At 34.4% G+C, this 26,576-nt stretch overlaps 1 protein-coding gene across 17 annotated transcripts in view; it reads right to left on the bottom strand.

Moving 5' to 3' along the window:
- The window catches only part of LOC128555690 (receptor-type tyrosine-protein phosphatase delta-like), a 292,697-nt gene that overhangs the window by 61,194 nt on the left and 204,927 nt on the right, over positions 1 to 26,576 (bottom strand). For 15 of the 17 annotated variants that reach the window (XM_053538794.1, XM_053538798.1, XM_053538807.1 and 12 more), the window contains one exon: positions 22,721 to 23,002. The exons of the other annotated variants lie outside the window; for them this stretch is intronic. In XM_053538794.1, coding sequence (XP_053394769.1) covers positions 22,721 to 23,002 — 282 coding nt within the window. The remainder of the gene's footprint in view (positions 1 to 22,720; positions 23,003 to 26,576) is intronic. 17 annotated transcript variants of the gene reach the window in all.

Consider the following 26,576-nt stretch of genomic DNA (forward strand, 5'->3'; position numbering starts at 1 on the left):
GATTATAAATATTACAAACAAGCTACAACCTTCCACTATCAGGTAGCATATTCATATCAACAGCATCCTTCATGTCAAATACAAGTTTCCAAGGTTACATGTGCACCACCATTATTTCAGTACTAGTAACATGTGTATATGTTTGAGTTCTGCTCAACCTGGGGCTACAGGTTGTGAACCATGGCTTGCATTTCCACTACCATCCACGAACAGGGAAAACTGAGCCCAAAACGTTTTCATTTATGTCATGTTGGGTGACCTGTGGTTTTCAACTTTAGCTATTCTATACATTAGGTGTTTGTTGTGGTTGGTTTGTTTGTGTTTAACGCCGTTTTTTAACAGTATTTCAGTCATGTAATAACCCAGTGTCCCTGGATTCTGTACCAGTACAAACCTGTTCTCCGCAAGTAACTGCCAACTTCCCCACTTGCATCAGAGGTGGAGGACAATGATTTAAGACACAATGTCATTTATCAAATAGTCACGGCATTGTGGTTGGAGTGTGTACTTTGCCAAAAGTACTAAAGCTAGAGCCTACAATACTGAGCAGTTGTAGAACATCTGTTGTCCAAGAAAAAATTCTGCTCTGCTTTGGCAAAGTCATTTATAAGCAAAGGAAAACTAATTAACCTTTGTGGTAAAGGTCTGCCAATAATGAGTGTGGTCCATCAATACATTCACCTTTGTTTTCCATTTCACACCCTTTTTCTATGTACATTGGGGTCAAATAGAAAATTTGTAGAAATGCTTGCAAGATTTCACAATAAGTACTGTTAATAAAGTCTCTATGTTGAAGCAATCCATTGGAAATCTGAAAACTATCTGTCATTTCATATTGCCTTGTGAGTTGATTAGACCCTGAAATGACAGCCTATTGTATGTAATTGTCAAGAACTGCTTAATTTGTGACAGAATAAAGTATGGTGATCAACAAACTATGTAGACCTGGTAGAAAGGTGTGGTCTTTTACCATCAGTCTGTTCTGAATTTCAGACTTGAGAAATGTAATGCTGGAAACATGGTCCTCTGCTAAATTTGACTAGATCAATTACAACTATCTAACATTGATAAAAAGGCCAAGTGATGTTAATCCTGTAATTGGGTCTATGTAAAATTGAGGGGAAAGATCTGTAAAACTGTCTGGCAGTCATTACTGCCAGGAACAGATAACAGGAATTTGACTGGTGCTGTAATGGTGATTTGCTGGTCTCTATGTTATGATTATTTACAGCAAATCATGCCTCTTCAAGATATACCACTGATGTGTATCAGACATTTCTCTCAGTCAATTAAGTAACTGTAAAACTTTATCATAATCCAGGGTATTTTTATGAGGGCTTTTCCCTGAAATGAAATGGAAGTCACAAGGTATACAAAAAGTCAAAAATCTATCCACTGGTTGTCCTCTAGCTAAAACACTGAACAAAGCGGGAAGCAAAACTGGGATTAGAGAAGTGAAAATAAAACTCCCGGAAAGGCAACTGAAGTTGTGGTTAGAGAGTCAAACTTTTGCAACACACCCATAAATACAGGAACATTTCATATCTATTTTACAATGCCCATATTCCACGCTATCCAGTCACTTCCTATAGCTATATAAATGTTCAGAATTTATGCTCTTAAGACAAAATTTGTATTCATTTCACAGTTCTGTGGCTTACACTAACAGCTATTTGCCATAATGTCTGCTAACGAGCGGTTGCTGGGACAATGTCAATCACATTATATAGAACTGTGATCTAGAATATCTCAATGTCACTAATGGTCACAGCATGTCCATAGGCAAATACTCAGTTACTGTACACTGCCAGAATATATTCTGAGACAATGGGTTTTGTGATGATAACACCAGTCTCTGACTCAGCATGTCATAATGCAAATTTCTTCATTATAATATAAAATCATGGGAAATAAGTAAGAGACAACTGGCTGCCTTGCAGTGAGTGTTGCTTGCTTTGAAATGTTTTCATTAATGGCTGTTATTCAATTAAATGTCATGGCAAATGGCATTTACAAGGTCTTGGATTAATGAAAGCAAATATCCACTAGGGAGTAAAAACAATAGAAGTATGTATACATGACATAACTAACATTAAACTGTGATGCAGCCTCTGGAATGAAATGATAAAAGTATGTATTGAATCAATCATTGTGAAATTCTGTGGAAAGTCTTAGGAGTGGGCTGTGATTCCACTTCTTTTGTCCTCACAAAAATCATTATTAAAGTTGTTGGTAGAAAAGGGTTTAACCTGCTATTAAATACAAAACAGTATTGAGCAATACTAACAGGTAATGGTAATTAAAATAAAATGCATCTTTTATGTTGCCAAGCAACCAAACTGATAAACAATATGTAAAGTGATCTGATAGCTACAATTCTGATAGAGCATTAAAATTATTCCACATTAGAAAAACAGATTTACCAGTATACTAGCTATGCTTTTAAAGGTCAAAAACATGACAATTTAAAAGATTTCATTATCTGGAAAACGACAAAATTGCCCAATCATGATTTTACTTTAATACATCAAAACCACTATAGGTAATTTCATGGCCTTTAGATTATAGTTTGCCACAGTGAAAAAGCCTGAAGAAGGGATTGAGATATGTGTGAAGGACACTTTGACACAACATTATTACTGAAAATGATTCTACCAACAAACTATAATCCTAACTTCACCAGATGCTCTATTCTGATTTGTAATTAACTGAAAGTTGCAATTTTGTCTACTGGAAGTAATGACACAAACAGGTTCCTGCCATTCTGATTTTGTTTCAAAAAAAGTAAATCTAAAATCAAAACTTGCACTTATTTTATGTTCATGTAAATTAATATACAGCCAATCAAATTGTGTCTTGAAACTAAGGTTCTCTTGTTGATTATTATGTAGCTCTGTCCTTGAACCAGCAGGTTGTAAGACTTTCTATAGGGCTAAATAAGGAGGACCTTTTACACCACTGGTTTCTCTCCACCAAGTTACTTCATTCCAACTAAATCACAGTACTCTCTCACACGACACCTTGGGCTGTCAACTACTGGGCTGTCAACTGCTGTAAATCAACTTTAAACTACACTGCACATTTCAGCTGGAACATGTAAAGTTTACCACTGCCTGAAAATGTCAATCTGATTATACCCAAGAAGACATTGCTTGCATATTAAAGTGACTTTAAGTTGGGAATTTCCTTGTGAGTTGTTTAACCAAACTGGCTTTATTTGTTGAGACTCATCACCATTTGGTAATTAGCAACATGGACAAACATAGACAGAACTAAATCTTAAAATAGCGAAATGGTTAATCAAGTTAATGCAGCTAGAGAAAAATGACTTTTTTAGATTAACAAATATGGGCTGTGCAAAATACTTTTTTGCAGAAGGAAACATCTCAATGTTAAATAAATCTTTATAATTTTAGATAAATCTATATAACAACAGAACCAAATAGGCCTAAATCGCTCACCTGAGGAGTATCTTAAAACTTCTCACCATGTTGGATGTAGGATCATCCATATTTAATAATGGCTCACCATGAACAAAATTCGTGAAATAAAAAAAAATGAATTTTCTTAAAAGCATTTCAAAGCTATATTTTGAGACTTTTGAGAATAAAACATTTATGATTTACAAATTGTGAAGTTTTCTGTTCTGGTTTTATTTAAAGACCCTAATTTTGGTGTTCCATAGTTCTTGGCACCTTTCTTCAATAAAGTTTCCTCAGATAAACACATATAACTTGCTAATCGCTCCACCACTTTAACTTGTTTTTGATGATAAAATACTTATCTTTATTCCCAATTTCAAAGCATTTCCAATTTTATTTGGCACAAACCCTTTTACCCAGCAGGGGCAACCATTCCATAAAACACTCAGGAGCTTATAAACTGACTTAATCTTCCCTCACAGGATGGGGGATCTCTCTCTCTCCCAGAAAAACCAACAAAATGAAAGAGATAAAAGTGTATCTTCATTATATTTGAATCCAGATTTACATCTAAAACCCTTTTCAGATTGGCTTTGTGCATACTGCTAAAGAAGAGACTGAACAGAAACCACACTTTTTGTTCCCATACAAAAAGAAATCCGAGCCATTTGAAAATTAATGTACAGATAATGCTTCTCCAAAAATAAAAAAAAATGTATTAAATTGAGAAAATTCTGTTAAACTGGAATTACATGTTTTCTCAATTAGCACATATTGCTCATCAATACAAAATGAACTCAAAAAAGTATAACGTGCACTTTTATAGATTATTAAATAATTGTGTGTTTTAGTAGTATCAAATAATGCATTATTAATCCTGCACATTGCAAAACGTATACCAATAACATCTGCAAGATGGCTTGATAAAAGCAGAAATCTCTTAAACCTGTGCAGAATCAAAATAGCATTACAAATAAACATAAATATAAACATTATAATCAAATCTTTTTATGTTCATTATAAATACAATCTGGAAAGAATGTATTAATGATTTTTATCAGTACACTTAACAGCAGGGAAGCTAGGGCTTCAAAAACAGCAGTATTCATTTCTAACAGCAACATCCAAATCATATTTGTCAATCAGTCTGAAATTTCAATTACTGCCAATAGATCAGATCAATCTATAAAGATCCTGCAAGCTGTAATTGGTGAACTATCAGAAGGGAACTATCACAGTACAAGCACTAGGGAGGATCTGTGTGGAAATTTAGCCAACAAAGCAGTAAAATTAATATCTCATCTGCCACATTTGTACTGATTATTTTCTGTTAACATTTGTAGAGGCAAGTATGACCATTTGTAAGAAAACAATTTTTGATTTTTAATTTTTCTTTAAATTATTTACTGATTGGAATAATATATTTTTTTATTTCCTATTTAGGAGAATACCCTGTCAAGTGAACTTTAGTTAACTCCATAATAAATATTTCAAGGAAATGTAGTAACGCCCAATATGGATACTAGATGCCATCACATTAGTGCTAAATGTGGGTAACTTCATTCACATAAAGAAGAAGTTATCCCCTTTTTGCGCTAATGTGATATATTAGCTGCAAACACCACTTAGACTGTATGTAATAGATTACAGCTTGTTTACAGCACATAATGTTGCATCTAATGCACATGGAATTAAACAGGAAACCTAAATGCATAGAGATGTATATCAGTTCTCAGAGCAGAGGAGCCTGGGATACATGTAGCAGACACACATGATATAGATCTAACTAACCAGGCAGGGGTCTCCACCAGACCTCTACTTTATCTGATAACATCCAAAAGATTATCATCTTATTTTTCACCTTACTGCCTCTTTATGTAACAGCTCCATTAAAAACAAGAGGGCCATGAAGGCCCTGTATCGCTCACCTGACCTACAGACCAAAAGATCATTAAGATTAACATTCTGACCAAGTTTCATTAAGATATGGTCATAAATGTGGCCTCTAAAGTGTTAACTAGCCATTCCTTTGATTTGACCCCGTGACCTAGTTTTTGACCCGACATGACCCAGATTCGAACTTGACCTAAAGATCATCAAGTTTAACATTCTGACTAAGTTTCATGAATATATAGTCATAAATGTGGCCTCTAGAGTGTTAACAAGGTTTTCCTTTGATATGACCTAGTGACCTAGTTTTTGACCCCAACTGACCCAGATTTAAACCTGACCTAAAGATCATCAAGATTAACATTCTGACAAAGTTTCATTAAGATATGGTCATAAATGTGGCCTCTAAAGTGTTAACTAGCTTTTCCTTTGATTTGACCTGGTGACCTAGTTTTTGACCCGACATGACCCAGATTCAAACTTGCCCTAAAGATCATCAAGTTTAACATTCTGACTAAGTTTCATGAAGATATAGTCATAAATATGGCCTCTACAGTGTTAATAAGCTTTTCCTTTGATCTGACCTAGTGACCTAGTTTTTGACCCCACCTGACCCAGATTTACACTTGACCTTAAGATCATCAAGATTAACATTCTGACCAAGTTTCATTATGATATGGTCATAAATGTGGCCTCTACAGTGTAAACTAGCTTTTCCTTTGATTTGACCAGGTGACCTAGTTTTTGATCCTACATGACCCAGATTCAAACTGGACCTTAAGATCATCAAGATTAACATTCTGGTCAAGTTTCATTAAGATTGGGCCAAAATTGTGACCTCTAGAGTGTTAACAAGCTTTTCCTTTGATTTGACCTGGTGACCTAGTTTTTGATCCCAGATGACCCAATATCAAACTCGTCCAAGATTTTATTGAGGGTAACATTCTGACCAAGTTTCATTAAGATTGGGCCAAAAATGTGACCTCTAGAGTGTTAACAAGCTTTTCCTTTGATTTGACCTGATGACCTAGTTTTTGAACCCAGATGACCCAATATCGAACTCGTCCAAGATTTTATTGAGGGTAACATTTTTACCAAGTTTCATTAAGATAGGGTCAAAAATGTGACCTCTAGAGTGTTAACAAGCTTTTCCTTTGATTTGACCTGATGACCTAGTTTTTGATCCCAGATGACCCAATATCAAACTAGTCCAAGATTTTATTGAGGGTAACATTCTGACCAAGTTTCATTAAGATTGGGCCAAAAATGTGACCTCTAGAGTGTTAACAAGCTTTTCCTTTGATTTGACCTGATGACCTAGTTTTTGATCCCAGACGATCCAATATCGAACTCGTCCAAGATTTTATTGAGGGTAACATTCTGACCAAGTTTCATTAAGATTGGGCCAAAAATGTGACCTCTAGAGTGTTAACAGTCAAATTGTTGACGACGGACGGACGGACGGACGGACGGACGGACGACGACGGACGACGGACACAGGGCGATCACTAAAGCTCACCTTTGAGCACTTCGTGCTCAGGTGAGCTAAAAAAAAATCAAAGGAAAAAATATTTTCACCAATGAGAAATGAAAATTATCATATTAATAATCATATTTGTTTACATAAAGTAACAGTAATTAAACTTTTTTGCCATTAAATATTCAAAGAAGTGCTCAAGGCCAGTCCATTTAAAATGAAGTTTTTGTGTACATCTCATGTTATCAAAGGTTATCTAGGTACTCCCTTTTTCTCAGGATTGTTTTCTTTTTAATCCAGCAACAATTACGGTAGGTCACCTGGGACATTTTTTAACAGTAATGATGCAACGGTAAATTAAACATGACAGAAATAGGACTGCTGCAGACTACTAACCCTGATAAGCCAATTTCTGCAGGTTTCTTCCCAGATTGTCAAGTGGCAGAGGAAAAAAAAAATGGGTGTAGAAACCCAATTTTCCACAATTACATCAGAAATACTGCAGATGCTACAAGTCCTCTGTTATTAAATTCACTGACAATTGTGTCTTTTGAGATTTTATTGCCTTTATCAACTACTGAAGAAGTCTGCAGAAAATTTGTCTAAGCTGTTCCTCGTTTTGTTTAAATAATTGCTCTACACAGGACTGGGAAAGTCTACAGAGGATCATTTATCATGCAATTTATATAGAAAGTGACAACAGAATGTCTTTTACAAAAATAAATAAGAAGAATTTCATAATTTTGACAGTCTAAACTGCAATGAGTGAAATAAATGTGAATTGCTGATGATGTGTATTTTTTTGCACTGTTTACGGCAAGCATAGATCTTACAAGTTGTGTAGAATATGAAACAGATGCAAGAAATGTTGGAATTTGTAAGAAAAAATATTGAGATATTAAACAACAGCCCCCAAGTGGATTTTTGCTTTACAGAAAGAAAATAAAAACAGTCTTAATAAACAAGTGGCTATAAAAGCGGGCGTTTCAAAATCTTAGAGCTAAGAACATTGTTATTTTAACTATACTTTCTTTGGGAAGTATAACATGTCCTTGACCAAGGAACAGACCCAATGTCGGAGACACCAGGAGGAATCTATTTCCACACAGTTAAAGTTCATGTTCTCTTACCAAGTAACTAAAGGGTATGTTTGCATTTTTTTTGTTTAACATCACACCGGCTCCATTATAGGTCATATGGCGACTTTCTAGCTTCTGATGGTAGAGGAAGACCCCAAGTGCTCCTCCTGGCATTATTTGATCATGGGTGGGGCGGGCAACTGGATAGAACCACTGATCTTCTGGATGGCTTCCTCACATGAAGAATTCTATACCCAAAGCGTCTGCTCTAACCCACATCCTTGAGGGACAAGAGACTTGAAGTCAGCAACCTCAACTACTTGGCCACAGGGGCTCCCTAACCTCACACCAGCCCTAATAACAGGCTTGTTGAAAGAAATATTTTATCATCTGATCTCCATTAGGATCTACTAGTGATGCAGATACTTGAAGATGTCATCTAATGGATACTTTACTGATAACAAAACCAAATAGTGCTCTCCAGCAACAGGAAGCAGCATTACCTCACATTGGCACTGAAGTAAACAATGGCCAAGAGTGTGTCACTCAGAAAACATCAATCTACAAGAAAAGCTAGCCAACAATTGCTTTTTGCAGGGAACATTGCAGATACTGATCTTATAAAAGATTGTGTAAGTTTCTGTTCATTTAAATCTTTTTTTAGATTGGCTACAATTGACAGCTGGAGGATGCAGATGCAATATATGTTGCAGGAAAACCTACATGTATACAAAGTACATCTCATTCAAATTTCAGGGATTCACCAGTTTTCTCAGAAAAGTTAAGCTGAAATAAAGCGCTAAGAAAACATTATAAAAGGCACACAGATTCCCACTCAGATATGGGTGCCTTTCATTCCAGATCATTTGTGAGAATTATTTGACATTTTTGACAAACCTGGTGTAACATAACATGTCAGTAAACACTTGGTATTTAACACATGTGTGTTTTTTTCTGGAAATAGTTCTTGCTTAGCAAAATAAATGAAAACTATCTATTTAGGTTGCTGCTGAAAAATAGTTCAGAGCTTCACTGAACTTCATTCTTTTTTAATGTAAAATATAACAGAATAAAAACAAAAATATGCAGTTTTATAACTTCCAGGATCAGTTAAAACTTCATCTACTTTGTGAGGAGTCTTTAGGTCATAAAAAGTTGGGGGAGCTTGCTGCAGAAAACATTATCTGCTTAGTGAATTAGAACAAAATTGTTGTCAGTTCCCTAAGAAATACATTTTAGCACATCTAAAGCAGCTTTTACCTGTATAATTTGCAGTTTCAGGCTTTTCATTTGATTTTTTGCACATGGTTTCTCACTCAGCTTCTCTGCAGTTGTCACTGAGTTATTTATTATTTCCTTTGAGTTAATGAATTTGTTAGTGAACTCAAACTACTCCTCATGCATCCATTCTATTTTTTCAGTTATACAAAACTCTCTCTGTTGTTAGAATGCAGAACCAATTTCGCAAATGTGGAAATTGAGAAACAGAAAGATCATCATGCAATTTTTTGCCAATGTAAATGTTAACCTTACATCATAATTTATACTAATAAATTGTTGAATTGGGTTTAACAGTGCACCAACACAGTACATGTTATATTGGTGCCAAAAAGACTAAAAAATTTAGTTTTACATTCCATTTACAAAGAAAAGAAGAAGCAGATTGATGTATTGATTCTAATGACTCTGTAACCCCTGATGTAACATAAAATTTGCAAGAGAATTTAAATGTGTCATATTCAAAAGACTTTTGCCATATATGAAGTGGACTTTGTGATCAAAAATATGCTCTAATGTATACTGTAAGCAAGCATGGTTATACTCTGGGTAACTGTGTCGAATTTGAATGAATACTTGAAAGAACAGCGGTTAAAAGATGATGATACTTTAGAAAACTTGTGTTCTTGACTTTATATTGTAGAGCCTGGTGGTTGAAAACTGTCCTAACAGCCTTGTACACATTCTGTCCTCAACTTGCATCCACTAATTTAGCCCAATGTTGAGCATCTTATTTGATGAACTGTCAATACTTAGCAGATTCATTTAGTTCCCTGCTGAAAGCTGCCACAATCTCCCAACAGTTTTAATTTGATTCATAAAACCTTTCTTTAAATGACCCAGCTTCTACCAGAACTCCATTTAACTGTCAAATATATTTTGCATAATGTCTCAGCATTCTACTCAGAGGTGATTCTATTCACCTGATAGGAAATATTAAAGGGACACTTTCAAAGTGTTTTTTCAACAAACATTTTACAGATGTTATCTGTTCTTTTTCTTCTTGCTGAAGAGCTATAGGCACAAACACTAAATTTATTTTTCCAAACATGCAAAAATCGTTCAGCATAACTTTGCGAGACAGGATAATTATAAATAATATGGGACAATTACTTTACTATCAGTACCACTAGTTTTATGGATTTGTAATTAAAATAATTATGCCAAGAAAATTCTTCAAAAGCAAACACCGGAAACCAGTAACAATTACACAGAAAACGAAAATTGGTAATTATTTTCATGACATCATCTGTATGTTCAATTACTGTGAAATCAAAGACCGTAAACTTGTCTCATAAAATCAACATTGGCCAGACTATTAAATTTTGCAATACCACAAAATAAAATCTCTTCAATTTCGGCACTGCACTAACACACCTACAACATAATCCTTTAAAGAAAAGCCTATGGCTTTAAGAAGTTTGGAATCAATATTGGGGTACAAATCTGAGAAACATATCAGAAAGGTACCAGTAATAAAGAATGGCAGAAAATTACATTGCGTAAATAATTACAACATTCTTTATGTCTACTTACAACAAGGAAAATCTGCTCAAGACACTCAAAGTGATTCTTGCTTACACAACAGGCAGAAAAACACGTTATTTACACATCATAAAAATCAAACAGCTCTAATTTCTAGCAAAAAGTGCTACTTCCAAGTACCCATAATCCACCTTCACAGAAAAGCTGGGAGCCGTAAAGCCTGGAGCCACACAAAGTGTTGTTATGGGTAATAATGACAAAAATTTTATCTAAAAACTTAGCCAGTAGAAGAATAAAACTTTCAAAATTTAATGTAGCATGAAATTTATGACAGAATCCAGACAAGTTCTGTCCAATTTTTCTCTCCAATTCCAGAACCACTGCTTATATTCTGTCAAATTAGAATCAAAAGGGAGAAAAATGGAATGAAAGGAAGTCTGAAAAGAGTTGATAATTGATAGCAGGTGTGAATCATCCCTGCTGGACATGACCCTGCCCACCCTGCCACTGCTACATTCCTCCTAATTAGGCACACAATTTGAATTCTCAAAGACTCTAATCTGGAGATAAAAGGGAAATATCAGGGGTGATTAACAGAATTAAAGGTTTGGGAAGCTTTACAATTTTCATACTGGGAAAGCCTTGCAGTTGTATTTTCTGATGGAAGTGAATTCACAAGGCGATATTACCCAGAAATATACAGATATAATTGAGGAATGTGAAGAGATACTTTTCTTAGCAAATTGTTCCATGCAGGATACAGAGTTTGAATGAGTCCTGCAGAATCAGAATCTTTGGTGTGATATTCAAGCTTGACATTGCATGTATTGGAAAACATGAACACATGAAATTAACTTCAGGTAAAAGATTAAAAACACGTCTGAGTTTGAACTGTTTTATCAATATGAACAAAATCAAACTCAACAAGCTCAATCCTTGCAATTAATGAATCAATTGTAAATAACATATTGATTAAATAAATGATCATTCTGCCGTTTTCTACAGACATCATAAGGCATTAAATTCATCGAGGGATACAACTAGAATAGCTTCTCAAAATGCTTTCATTCAAAACTTAATGGAATCCATAGGGTTCCATATCAGATTAGTCTTTTTCAATTACTCAGAAAAAAACATGGAAGGGAAGGACTTAAAATGCAATTTTCACGATTCGTTTTTAATCCTCAAACCTAATACCTTCTGCAAATGCTGATTTTATTACATTCTTCAAGCGCACTTTCAACTGTTGGAATTAACTGACTTCATTTCAGGAGAAACATCATTTCCGTGCAACTTTCCATTTGATTTGTTTGCAACAACAATTTTACAAATTTTATTATGGATGAATTATAGATTTAATGATTATTTTTTTCTTCTGTATATATGACTGTTCATCCAAAAAGTATTGTTTGCTGGTACTTACATACTCTGAAAGGGCACTAATATTATTACAATGATCTAAAAAATGCTTAACATACATTTCTTCCCTCTTTGTTCATTCCCCTTTTCCTTAAAAAAATTATTTAAAGATTTTTTTACTTGTCGCCTAAACTTTTCTAGGGAAAAAATGGGATAAACAATTTTTCAATTTGGTGTGGCCTAAACAGCATTCATATACCCACTTCCGGTACATCCTTTTATGAAAAAGTATCAAACAAAATATGACGGATAAAGTATCATTTAATTACTTCAAATGGCAGTGTTCTGCAACTGCCTAAATAGAATCTCATTATGAAATATCATATCAGATTTAAAGAACTGCATCCTTTTGTATAAACTTGATAGCAACACTGTCTGCCCCCTTCCCCTGTCAATAAACATCCATTTTCTTTGATCAAATAAATTGGCTGTCAATTACTGTATTGGTATCAAACACACTTAAAATTATAACTGATTTAATAAGTCTGAAACATTTAGTTCAAAGGGGAGATGGTGTGTTTCAGGAGGTTGAATACAGTTTGTCCCTGTCAATCAGATGATTGATCCCAGCAGATCAAGCTTCTAGAAGATACAGATCAGTGTGCACAACAGCTGTGTTCACTTCCTGTTGGAGGAAAAACTGAGCAACCATCTTGTTTTCTATATGATCAAATACAGAACTGTATGCCTCAACACTTTAGCTGAATCAGTCTCACACACTGGTGGTTATATCTGAACAAAACCAGTTTTATTCAAGAAATTTAAAAAAGCTTTTGCTTTGTGTAGTTCAAAGAAGAAATGGGTTTAATATAACATCTAACAAACTTCTAATAACAGTAGGAGCAGATTTGTATTTTTTCACTTAAAGCATACTTTAAAATTCTTCAGTGCCATCTTCAACATGTATTTCAATTCAAAGAAGGAGAATTCTCAGCCAACAATCACTTACTGTCAGAAATGTACTAGTTTCAATCAATCCCGCAATGCACCAAATCAACAATTCTCGCTTCACGTAGGAATAAAACTAAAAAGTAGTTCTAACTTGGAATTGCCAGTTCCGCACAGCAATCAATCCCTCCATAATATAACGCTAATACAATTATAGGCCAATTAAGGAAATTTATTTTAAGATGGTTCCTAATCAATTTTGAAATGTAACAAGACAGGCTTTAAGAGATGATTCACACAAAGATTCCAGCATAACTTCAGACTCGATTCTAAAATAGGAAGAAGACGAATTGCATCCAGAATGATGTTTTCTGTTTTTATTATTAACCCTTAGCCTGCTGGCGGCAGATGATTCTGCCTTTGCGACCAGTGCAGACCAAGATCAGCCTGCACATCCGTGCAGTCTGATCATGGTCTGCACTGTTCGCTATTCAGTCAGTAAATTTTCAGTGAAAACCCCTTTGAGTAATAAGTGGTACTGTCCAAATTGAAAGATGGACCAGTCCATTATAGAAATATAGCAGGGTAAGGGTTAAACACTGACTGAAACATCTAACCTACCATATAAATTTCTTACAAATGATTTGACAGACTTATAAGCCTTTGAATTAGTAAAATATATCAGCATTTAAGCTTTATTCTCTTATTGGAGTAATTTACAGATAATGAGATAGATAAACGAGGGAACTGTAAAAATTAAATCAAGAAATACACAAAATAAAATGTCTCTGTCTGGCCACCAGACTATCAATTAAGAAAAGGAAATTGCAACAGAACTGAAATTTTGGAACCAGTGATATCATTATGATAGAAATACATCAAGACACAGACAGAGGAAAAAATAATTACAGTGAAATCTGCTATATACAATAATGGCATCTTGACGAGATAAACTGTAATGAATGTATGAACATAATAACAGTGACACAAGTTATTACTAGGAGTATAATTCAATAAAACTGGACATTACGCTCCTTTTTCTCACAATTGCGGACACAGGAGGCAAATCATTTCCTAGTCTGCCGAGATTTTTTAGCGACAAGTGGACAGTACAGCGGAGAAAATCAAATTTGTACAGATTTGGGAAAATTGATCTGCACGCCTCACAGACTATTAGCACATGAACAGGAAGCATCTGTATTTGGTCAGAAAAGGCTCCTAATCATCTTTCTGCAGACATACAATGTACCACTCTGTCTGTAAAGTTGAAACACCTTTTAAGTATAATATTGAAAATGCTTTAATATTGTTAAGAAAAATGCTGCGCTGACAATAGTCTTGTTGAAATTAGAAATTAACAAATTACGTCAAGGATGCAAAATGGGCTGTTCTAGAATGTCCTTACAGGAATATCAATTTAAGAGTGAAAAAAAAAATGCTTTGACAGTCTATTCGCAGAAGTGCACCATGGCAGGTTTGGGAGAAGGAATTATGCCCGTGAGAATTTAACAAAAACATAAATAAAACTAAATATGGTGCAGAAGTTTGAAACATTTGCTTTCAATTAGTGTTTTCAACTTAATCCTTCTTCATTCTCCTTAATTCTTCTTGAAAATTAGATTTTAAATCCTTCAGAAATGTGGAATAAATGTAAAGGAAGTTTAAGTAAAAATTTAGTTTCCCTGACAACAGTGATTCAATAAGGACAAACAATGAAGAGACTGGTCCATGTGTTAATTTCAGTAGTTCAGAAGTTTGCTGTATCAATGCTGCACACGTTACCACAGAACGAGTAAAAACCTGGTTGTGAAAACATGCACATCCATTTAAATGCATTTAGAAAACAGAACAGGAAATGGAGGTGCAGTCATTACTCTTGCAAGGCTCTTACACGTGGTAATAATATTTCCGAGCTGACGAAGAAATCTAATTCTAGTGTAATTTTCTAAATTGTTACATAAAACACATGGTTAATAAATTATCTACTGGTAAATAATTATATCAAATTCTTCACTGCCATACTTCCTAAAACTTTATAACTATGCTTCTAATTTGATACTGACAAACTGACAGAAAATGCACAGAACAGAATTAATGGCAGAATAATGAAAATTAATCGCAGAGATCTGACATCATGTTCCTCTGCCTCATTTGTTGTAAAATTAAAATTTACTATTGTCAAAACTGTCAACTTGGGCAGTGAGGAAAGTACAACTTACACAAGCCTGTTTCAAGACCAGTTTGCTGACCCCTTAAGGTCGCTATGGAGATATATGAGATATTTGCCTGACAGGAGCAAGATCCCATCTTTCAGGACCTCCTACTGCTTCCTGTATTTATCATCCAATAAAATCTGTCAGATCAGGCCAGTTATCATAATTGAACTAAACTGATGCCCCATTTAACAAGAAAATTGATAAGCACAATTTCTAAAGGAGCAACAACATCCTGGGGTCCTGGACATACTGGAACAACTGAGGAAGAAAATGGAACCAAGTTACTTAAAGCTGTGTTGAAATAGCTTACGTATCTTAATAAATGTAATTCACACATTCTTCTTTCTAAGTCAAGCAATTTTGAGATAGATTATATTCGAGTCACGACATGGCAAATCAGATAATGAATTCTGAAGAGAAGTTTTCACCTCATGGACAAGTTAGAAAAAACTATGATTGTATAACAGAATATATTCCTTCTATTAATAAAAGCATTATGGGAGAATGTCAGGGAGTCAGTGGTGCAGCCGTCAGTACACTAGGTTACGTTGCTAGTGATTTGGGTTAAAGTCTCCGGAGCTGGGCGATTTCTTACACTGATACTGTTTGAGGCAGTTTCAGTCTGGATGCTAGATAGGTAATGCCTGTTGTGGTCTGGACTAATAATAGCTTTTTCTAACCAGTTAAGGTAGAGACTTTCCTACACAAGCCGCATTTACCTTTGATGTCAGTTTTTCTGTGAATCCAAACTGGAAAAGGTCAAAGGTTTACAGACTATGCTTTCTGAGTAAACTTTTCCATCTGGTCAACAACTTATTCATTGCTTTGATGAGAAATGATGGAAACTGATGATATTCTTTGAATACAGAGTCAGATATTCACAAAGATAACCAGAATTAGAATTCTGATAAGAATTTATCAGAAATCAAAGACCATTAAATCATTTACTTATTATGTACTATACAGTAGGTTTTTTTTAGAAGTCTTTTTACGATCAGCACAACAGTAAAAAGTAAAACATTAACTTTCCAGATATAGACTTTCTTCATATTTCCATGGAAGACAAAAACTGAAGAAAAGTTCATTATCACAATAATTGAAATAGTAATGCAGAACTAATACTTTTCACGATAAAATACAGATGCCTTCACTAATGTAAATATAAATAAACTATTTCTTTGATGCAAAACTTAGCGTATCTATACTGAAGAACAGTAACAAGATCATTTTCAGTAAGAATATTTGTTTCTCAAATAAAGCAGAAATAATTACCAATTAAATTACTTAAAAAAATAATCAAAAAATATGAATCACCAATGTTCTGAGGAGAAGAAAACATTATTTACCGGATGTAATTAAAGTTAGCCGAATATACCAGAACACAAAGATCTATTTTGTTGTCATATTACAACCCCCAGTGGATGTCACACTACCAAGGGTCAGGATGATGAACCACTAAGCACATTGCTTTCCTAATCAACCTGCTTCGTAGCCATGGCAACATTTTTAATAGCAATTATAATAGGAATAGGAATATGTTCAAGATTGTACAATGTATATAGTATTACAGAAACTGTTAAGTCCTTTCAAGAATTCAGGATGAAATCTATCATGGTTTCTGTTAAGTAATGCATAATTTTCAAACTCCTACTCTTGAATAAAGTCATACAAGTGAAACTTTATTCTAAAAAATTCAAAGTCAAAGAAGTTCCTTTAAAACCGCCAAATGTAATACTGCAAAATCATTCATTTTCGTGGAGAACTAATTTTCTTGGATGCATCAATTCACTAAATTCTTAATGATGAAAGAAAATGCTTTAAAACTTGAAATCCATGAATTCTGGGCCTCCATGGCCATTTTTGCTGAAACAGCAATATTTCACACCAACAAAATTAAATGGTTCCACACCATCATTCTGTTTAATAGTATATACTGACCCACTATTGAACTGATAACTTGGCCACTCTATGGTAATTAAGATAAGAAACCTCCAGATTGACAGAAATTCTGGGAACTTTTCATTCTAATTGACAATTTGTGTCATTAAATTAGCTGGAAACATATTACATTTTTATTCATAGGCTCAATAAAGCTACTGTATGAAGCTGCAAAAGGTCATCTGACACCTGAGAGTTTATTAGTTAATTTGTGATCTATGAGCAAACATTCAATATCTGTGTGAGCTTATAATGTAATTCATCATTCTACAAGCATTTTGAATTAAATTCTGAGGAACTTTGAACTTGTATTTACATGACAAAGACTAATGCAAAGGGAGACCAGAGGAAATACATAAATAAAGCATTAGTGACCTATATTCCATAATTTTTCTCATACCCATTCTTAGCCATCAAACTATTCTCTAATTGGCTCTTCTTGTCCAGTCACCTCTAACCTGACTTTATTAAAAACACTGACAGACACATCTCCCTCCAATAGCCGCCAAACATTTGCCTCCCATAGCCAGTGAAATACTCTCCACCTCCAAAACTCTGCCTCCCATAGCCAGTGAAAAACTCTCCATCTCCAAATATCTGCCTCCCATAGCCAGTGACAGACTCTCCATCTCCAAAACTCTGCCTCCCATAGCCAGTGAAAAACTTTCCACCTCCAAAACTCTGCCTCCCATAGCCAGTGAAAGACTCTCCACCTCCAAACATTTGCCCATCTCCCCCATAGCCAGTGGAAAACTCTCCATCTCCAAATATCTGCCTCCCATAGCCAGTGAAAAACTCTCCATCTCCAAATATCTGCCTCCCGTAGCCAGGTCCATACAGCATTCCCAATAGACCTTCCCTGGTTCGATATTGTAATACACCCTGCACCTACTTACCAGACAAGAAACAGACCAGCAGATGTTCACTCTGATTATGTTATAATGGCTAAATGAAGACAGGCTCATGTTCTTTTTGTAGACAAGTAGTGTGATTGTAGTGGCCGGTAGATAATGGTTATGGTAGGAAGAGTTGCCGTCAATACCAGATGACTCAAGTGGCAGTGTACACTTGTTAGTTGATTACAGAAAACACTGGGGACATTAAGATGTACAGCATCTACATTGGTCTCTTCAGACTTTCTATTAGGTAAAGTCGGCTAGAGGAAATTGAACAAGAATTTTTCTCGAGAAATAACTTGTCCTTTCTGATCCGAACAATAAGAGTCTGTTCAGTGTCTATACACATTCACTGTACTACTGTGTAAGGAAAGAGACCGCACAATCAAAATATAGCAAATGTTAACCTTTGAGTTATTTTCTAACCTTTCTTGCAAACAAGGATGTCCTGTAACCAAAGCAGTCAAGTGACAGCGTGTAAAAAATGAGTACTTGAAAATTTCACCGACTGACATAAATTCCTATAATGAGACTAAATAATTTAGAAGTCATCAATTTAATTTCTTTTTACATATCCCTCGAGCCATGGCATCTGACTGAAGTATTTTCTCATTGCAAAAGAATACAGATTCGATTCACGATTTATATAGCATTTTCATTAAACAATTTTGATTAAAAAGTAAGAACCCATCATGTTCAAAAGACCATCTGGGACAGACTGTCACCCCATAATAAGTACAGAAATGTTTCCTCTGGACAGTAGACTGGTACAAGAAAATAAAAACAGGAGCGTCTGCTTTGATCTGGTACTCAAAACCACCTATATTGTAGTTTAGCATGCAATGTGCTACATTTAACAACTGCTTCCAACTAAATAATGTATACACAAATGCATTTTTCTTAGATATCTTTACAGCATCAGTAAATTCTTCATCTTGAAAGCTGCAGTAATGTTTGTATTCTTTAAGGTTGGCCCTATTTAACTGAAAATATTTACTAATTTACTTTGTATCGCCTACAACTGCACTGGGATTGATGGGTTTTTTTCTTGCTTATTGTAGAAACTGTTGTGTCAAAAAGCACTTAGAATTTATTCCCGACAAGAACAGATTTCCCAAAGTTTCTGGTAATATTAAGACAAAATTAATATAGCCGTTAAACTAGTGTGAAAGTTAATCAGACATTATTTTCTGTAGATGGGAGATTAGTAACCACTGAAAATAAGATTATCGTCTAGAAAATCAATGCCATCAACTGTATGATAATAAACAAACAATAAAACAGACACCAGATCAGCCTGCATACATTATATAAGAGGACCGGCACATGTCTGACCATTAATTACTGCTCCCCAACATCATATAATTATGTAAATAATTATTACTCCCTGTGAGGTCATTAATAAAGTGTAAGTTTGAGGGGACATTTGTAGTGGTTTGTACAGACAGAGGCAAATGGTGCTATTTAATCACTACCTCATATACCATGTTACAAATTGCAACTTTTTCATTCACATCACACTGAGGCCAGGTTTGTAAAGTGTTTGCAATTGTGGCTTATTTAGAAAGGCAAACAGTGTCATGTTGCAACCTAATATACTTACTTTCTGCTATGGGAAGAAAATAAAGCAGCTCCAATTTTTTTTCCATCAGGTATATATTAAAACCTCCTTCCAGAAACCACAACAATACCACCAACGGTGACACACCTGGTGCCAATATCTATACTTTCAAGGACTTAAATTCCTCAAGTATACAGAGGTTGTCATTAGACAATCTGCAGACAATAAAAGGTAATGAAATCAGACTCCACCATATATCAATGAACAACAAGAACAATCAACAGCTTCTGAAATCTAAACCTACCTCTTGTGACAAACATTATGGTCTTTTACCGAAAATGACTTTGTAATGAAGCACAATAAAAGACATATTAGAACCAAAATAATTAATAGCAAATCCATGTTTGAACAATATTTATACACTCGGCGGTTATACGTTATACAAAATAATTTCATGAGGGTGTATAACTGCCCACTGTGTATAAAAAAAGTTAAAACACGGTTTTGCTACATATTATTTCTTAAATAATAATCATCGTAAGATATTTGGACATTTCTAGTTGCTTAGAAATAGACAATTAAACAGCCATGAAAATCTACATTTATTAAAATAATGATCAAACCTGAAATATGCAAAAGGAATATTTGTATATATAATTGTAGAGTAAAACAATGTAAAGAGAATAATTGTATATAGGGCCATAGAGTAAAACAAAGTGTAGAATGAATAATTGTATATAGGGCCATAGAGTAAAACAATGTAAAGAGAATAATTGTATATAGGGCCATAGAGTAAAACAATGTAAAGAGAATAATTGTATATAGGACCATAGAGTAAAACAAAGTGCAGAATGAATAATTGTATATAGGGCCATAGAGTAAAACAAAGTGCAGAATGAATAATTGTATATAGGACCATAGAGTAAAACAAAGTGCAGAATGAATAATTGTATATAGGGCCATAGAGTAAAACAAAGTGCAGAATGAATAATTGTATATAGGGCCATAGAGTAAAACAAAGTGCAGAATGAATAATTGTATATAGGGCCATAGAGTAAAACAAAGTGCAGAATGAATAATTGTATATAGGGCCATAGAGTAAAACAAAGTGCAGAATGAATAATTGTATATAGGGCCATAGAGTAAAACAAAGTGCAGAATGAATAATTGTATATAGGGCCATAGAGTAAAACAAAATGTAAAGAATTATTGTATATGGAACTGTTGGGTAATACAAAATGTAAAGTGAATAACTGTATACTAGTATACGGCCATAGAGTAAAACGAAGTGTAGAATGAATAATTGTATATCGGATTGTTGAGTAAAACGAAAGCAAGAGTTTAGATGTTACTTTTTAAAAGCCATTATCATTACATCATTGTCTGCTGGTTGACTATCATTAACTGAATGACATTAGAACTAGTGGGGAAGTGTAGAAAACAATCAAGTTTTCACAGCAGACCATGAAATCCTTAGCTCAGATGGCAGGTCAGGCAATGCTGAAAAAGATGGGAGTGGAGTTTTCAAAGATAAAACCACTGCAGCTGTCAATCAGAGGTGGAATAATTCTTCTTTTATTGTGGTAGAACACTTTACTGCTGAACTTCTAAAAGATATTTCAAATAAAGAGGTCTTTGTACTGAATAATCTAGCAACCAATAGTTTAGTTAAAATCTGGCCTAAAATCACATTACTGGACAACTCAATGGTAAACCAAATTTGCATCTTCAAAAACACACCTTAATTTTACATCTTGATTTAACATGTTCTTATATAAGGATCTGCCCCTAGACAAGTCCAAACCATAACTGGATTAGTTAAAACAACCACGACTGACAACATGAAAGAGTTCTTTTCTTATAGGTCTAAACATATTGACCAAAACTGACCAAAGCTTTCATATCAGATCAACAAAGGTCTACTTATATCGTTATGATCGTGCCATCATCAAATTGAAGACTAAAGAAATAAATATGGAAATTAAAGTCCAACTTGATTTCCCTCCAAGATAAGACCTATGCCAAGAAATATGAATCACGTTCCTGCAGAAAAGAAAAAAATGAAAAATTACCAAGCATTACAAAATGATCACAGATTTTATTGGTTCCGTAGTCTATAAGTAATAATAACCATAGCTATTTTCTAACTGGGGAAACAAATCATCTCCTTCAAAAAACTTGTGATAATTGCACAAGAGGGCTTTCTTCTAATGCATACATATGGTTTCCACTATCAGTTTGGTAATCATACCCTAATATAAGATGGTCTGCTGATGCTATAATTTGAAGAAAAATAATTTGTTGGAAACACTTTTATAATTGACCAGATTGAGTCTATCAAATATTTACTGGTCTTCCGAGTGAGTCTACCAGTAAAATGTCTAGGAAATGAATATGATTTATAGTTTGTATGAAATTGGTACTTTCCATAGGTGCACCAGGAAAAAGTGTGCTTTCAGGAGAAGTGCACCCAGGGGGGAAACTGGTGTCTTAGTAAGTGTTAGGAACATGAATTCTGTCTTGTGGTGCACATTGTAACAACTCAAACACATTTTTTCGACCACATTATTCCTTCAGAAAGTAATGTTTAATCATTTTTTCCAAATTTTTTTTTTTTAGCAAGACGAGCATCAAAGAAACTGTTTCAATAGGATCAGAAAGCATGGTATATCTCAGTCTCCTGTGACTTTTAAGAAGATAACTGAAGAATAAATTGGTTAAAAATAGAATTAGTACATATACTGATTATATTAACTGATATATACAGGTTCTAATTTCAGTCTATGATGGATGATAATCTAGCTTCCAAAGGTTTCTGAAAAGTAAAGCGTTATAGATAAGGTTTTGATTATACAAGCAGTATTAGTCAGGTTAGTATTTATCCCACAGCAAATCATATAAAGAAGAATGTTAATTTTTAATCTGTGACAATTACTCAATGCATATTGGTGTATCGTTAAATTATCATGCATAATATTTAAAAAAGATACATTATTTTTTAGCAGAAAAACTATTCACTCAATTTAAAGATTGTAAGCAATTGTAAAGTTTCTGATTGGCCAAAACAATGCATTGAGTATTTAGCACTTTTGAATAAAAGCTAGCTGCTCCCAGTATATATTTCAGCCTACCACCAAACCTTTGCCAAATATTCAGTGCGTATGTACCCACCTAACTCCCCAGTTACCACTTCTAGAGATGCACTGGGGGAACTCCTCCCACTTTTTGTCACAGCAATTGCACGCAATTCATAGTGCTGATATGCTTCCATCTTTTCAATAGTATACTCTGTTTTCTTAACAGATTTGATTTCATGAAAATCCCCTGGGTGTTGTTTTGCCTTATACTGTACAATATATGAAATATCATCCTGATTTCCGGGCTTCCATGACAGCTTTAAAGATGAGGGGGTAATTTCCGAGGCGGTCAGTTTCACAGGAGGGTTGGGTAACGCTGCAGTAGTAAAGGAAACTTGATGAATAATAATCGTTATAATCCAGAACACACGTAAACAAGTGGACAAGGACATGGTGCTTGAACCCTGGTCAGGGATCGTGTTGTAAACGTAGACGGTCATCTTGACATATTACTGTGCACACTGTGGGACATCAATTATGCTCCACCATGTTTTACAAAAAAAAAATGTAATCCTGTCTAAAACTTCCTTTCCTGTTATTTTATCCTTCCGATATTGTTTATTTTAATTCCACGATGTATGGCATTGAGAAAATTATCACACAAATTCCAGATTAAAAAACAACACCAGAGTTATATCTCAATAGACCAGATACCCTCTACTAGCTCTTTTATTGTCACTACAATTGAACACCACACCAAGCACTTAATAATTCATTAAATCAAATAAATAAGACTGCCATCTCCAATATATAGCGGTACTCCAACTCCCTTCAACACTAACGAGAAAACTCAGATCACAAATAATAATTCCAATCTAACAAAGTGAACAAGATCCTACACCTTAGTACACAAACACAAGACTGATGATTAGAGGAACAACAAGGAATGGTGTTCGTCTCCCAATAGATGCCAAGATGGACACTGCTATCGGAGCAATTGCTCAAATTGTTATCAGTTGTTTTCTATGAGGTAATTACAGCAACCAATAAACATCCATGAGAGCAGTGAGCAAATCTGATTAGACCAACACTTGGTTTAAATGAAATGTTAATTCCTCAACAAAAAACACAAAAGGTGAAAATTCAGAGTTGTAATCTGTGCCAATTGCTACAGGCAGGTTGTGTTTTGAATAAATGTATTTTACTGCAACATCACATTCAACTTCTTTGAAGAAAACTTTTTTTTACCAATGGGATAGTTTATAACAAACTGCCTTAGGTATCTTAACTCACAGAGGCAGCACATGTTACATACTTGTTGATTGGATAAATAAACAAGCTGGCTCCACCTGGTGGGGATTTCCTCTCAGTAGAATTTTTAGACTATCTGGTAACTATGGAAACAAAGATGGCTGACTGGGGTAGCACACTGTGAGCCTAACAGAATTTCTGATGGTGTTACTGAAATCTTGCTTATCAAAATAATCATCAAGTGAATGAGATATGTTAGAGAACCTAAAGAAAACATGAACTACTCAAAACATAAAACCTATGTTAGACAAAACTGGGCAGCATCCAACATTCAATAGATACAAAACACGAACTTTATATTTCTCCATGCCATACACTGCTCTGGGAAAAACAAGACTTTTAACAAATGTAAATCAAAAACTGGAAAGTAAAATAAAATCACTAAAATGTTCTAATAAAAAAATGCTGAAACAAAGTATGGAGGGGAAAAAAACAAAAAATAATTTGACAGGAAAAATTTAAGTAAAAAAGGATGACGAAAACATGATAAAACATAGAACACATGTAAAATCTGAACAAGATAATAAAATGAAGCCCACTTTCTGCCAATGAAAAAGAAACTACATATTGATTTTAAAGAGTGACTTTCGATAGCTTACAATGTGCAGTTTTCCCACGCAAAAAATAAAACAGATATAAAATATTTGTTTAGCAGTAAATGATTCTCTATTATAGCAGATTAAATTGAAAGTAATGTAAAAAGTAAGGTACTTAGCAGAAATTTGCAGAATATTTAGATATAGTTTAGTAGGTAAAATGCATATTATATGTAAAATGTTCCAACAGTTTTGAAAATAAAATCACAAAATAATAACTAAATTGGTAATCAAGTAGTAAAATCACATTTTCTGTTTTGTAAGTGAAACTGAATAGCAGAAAATGGGTTTCTTCAACAGCAAAAGCACTGTGACATTTTATCTATATTTATAAATAAAAGGGAGAGACACTGTTAAATTCTCAAGATTATTTATATTTTTATAAGCAGCAAGATAAAAACAGAAATTCTCAACATGAAATTAAAGATAATTATGCATTGCAAATACTTGAAATCAGCTACTTCTGACTAAAGCAGTGACAATAAAAAGATACCTTAACACTAATGCCATAATACTGCACAGGTTAAATTGCACTTAAAGAACTACTGTGAAAACATACAATTTCAAGAGAATGAAATTAAGTGTTGTTTTTTCACCCAAAAAAGATTATATGCGGGAACATGAATTCCTGGGTATAAACTTTCCATCATTTGTTGGAATTTAGTTTCACGGACTGATGCAAACATAATCCACAACAAGAGCACCGCCTTGCGGGTGCTGACGCTCATCTGATTTTTTTTTGTGTAATAGAAATATTGTCCTACCCATGATTTTCTAAGTCTTAAAAGGGCCATCATTCTTGCAAAAAGCAGGATAGAGTTATGTTTCTTGATTTACAGTGTCCACTTATGATGGTGAAAAACTGTTGCAAGTTTTAAAGCAATAGCTTTGATAGTTTATGAGAAAAGTTGACTTAAACATAATACTCAACCAAGAAAATGATTTTCTAAGTCCAAAAGGGGCAATAATTATTGCAAAAAGCAGGATGGATTTATGTTGCTTGCTGTACAGGGTCAGCTTATGATGGTGAACAAGTGTTGCAAGTTTCAAAGCAATAGCTTTGATAAGTTAAGAGAAAAAGTTGACCTAACATACAACTTTAACCAAGAAATCTGATATTTTCTAAGTCCAAAGAGGACCATAAATCTGCAAAAAGCAAAACGGAGTTTATGTTTCTTGCTGTAATGGTCACTATAGATGGTGAACAAGTTTGCAGTTTTAAAGCAATAGCTTTGATAGTTTAGATAAAAGCTGACCTAAACATAAAACTTAACCAAGAAAACTGATTTTCTAAGTCCAAAAGGCAATAAATCCTGCAAAAGCAAGAGGGAGTTATGTTTCTTGATGTACAGGACAGCTTATGATGTGAACAAGTATTCCAAGTTTCAAAGCAATAGCTTTGATAGTTTAGGAAAAGTTGACCTAAACATAAAACATTAACCAGAAATCTGATATTTTCTAAGTACAAAAGGGGCCATAATCTTGCAAAAAAGCAAAGATGAGTTATGTTTTTGCTATACAGGGTCACTTATGATGGTGAACAAGTATTCCAAGTTCAAAGCAATAGCTTTGATAGTTTAGGAGAAAAGCTGACCTAAACATAAAACTTAACCAGGCAACGCCGACGCCGACGCCGACACCGACGCCGACGCCGACAACCGCTCAAGTGATGACAATAACTCATCATTTTTTTTCAAAAAATCAGTGAGCTAAAAATGAGTCCCCACAGTTATTTGTGATTTCACAGTAGTTACTTAACTGTCCAAGATTACACGAACAGAATTATGCAGACCATTTCATTTCTTCTTTGTAAGTAAACATGGTTTGTTTGTATGGTTTGAAACCATGGTTTAGGTTTAGGTAGTAGCAGTCAGTTAACCTAAAGGTTTCCTGGATATACTACAAGTAACCGATGCTTCATTTTCCTTCCGTACGAATCACTAGCAGAGAACGTATGACTAAAGGCGTATTGTCATGTGACAAGCCCATGAATTGGTATCCCTACCTATGCCTATCTTGTCTTCTACCTGCAGTGCTGACCCC

The sequence above is a fragment of the Mercenaria mercenaria genome, chromosome 3 (assembly GCF_021730395.1).
Source record: "Mercenaria mercenaria strain notata chromosome 3, MADL_Memer_1, whole genome shotgun sequence".
Lineage (NCBI taxonomy): Eukaryota > Metazoa > Mollusca > Bivalvia > Venerida > Veneridae > Mercenaria > Mercenaria mercenaria.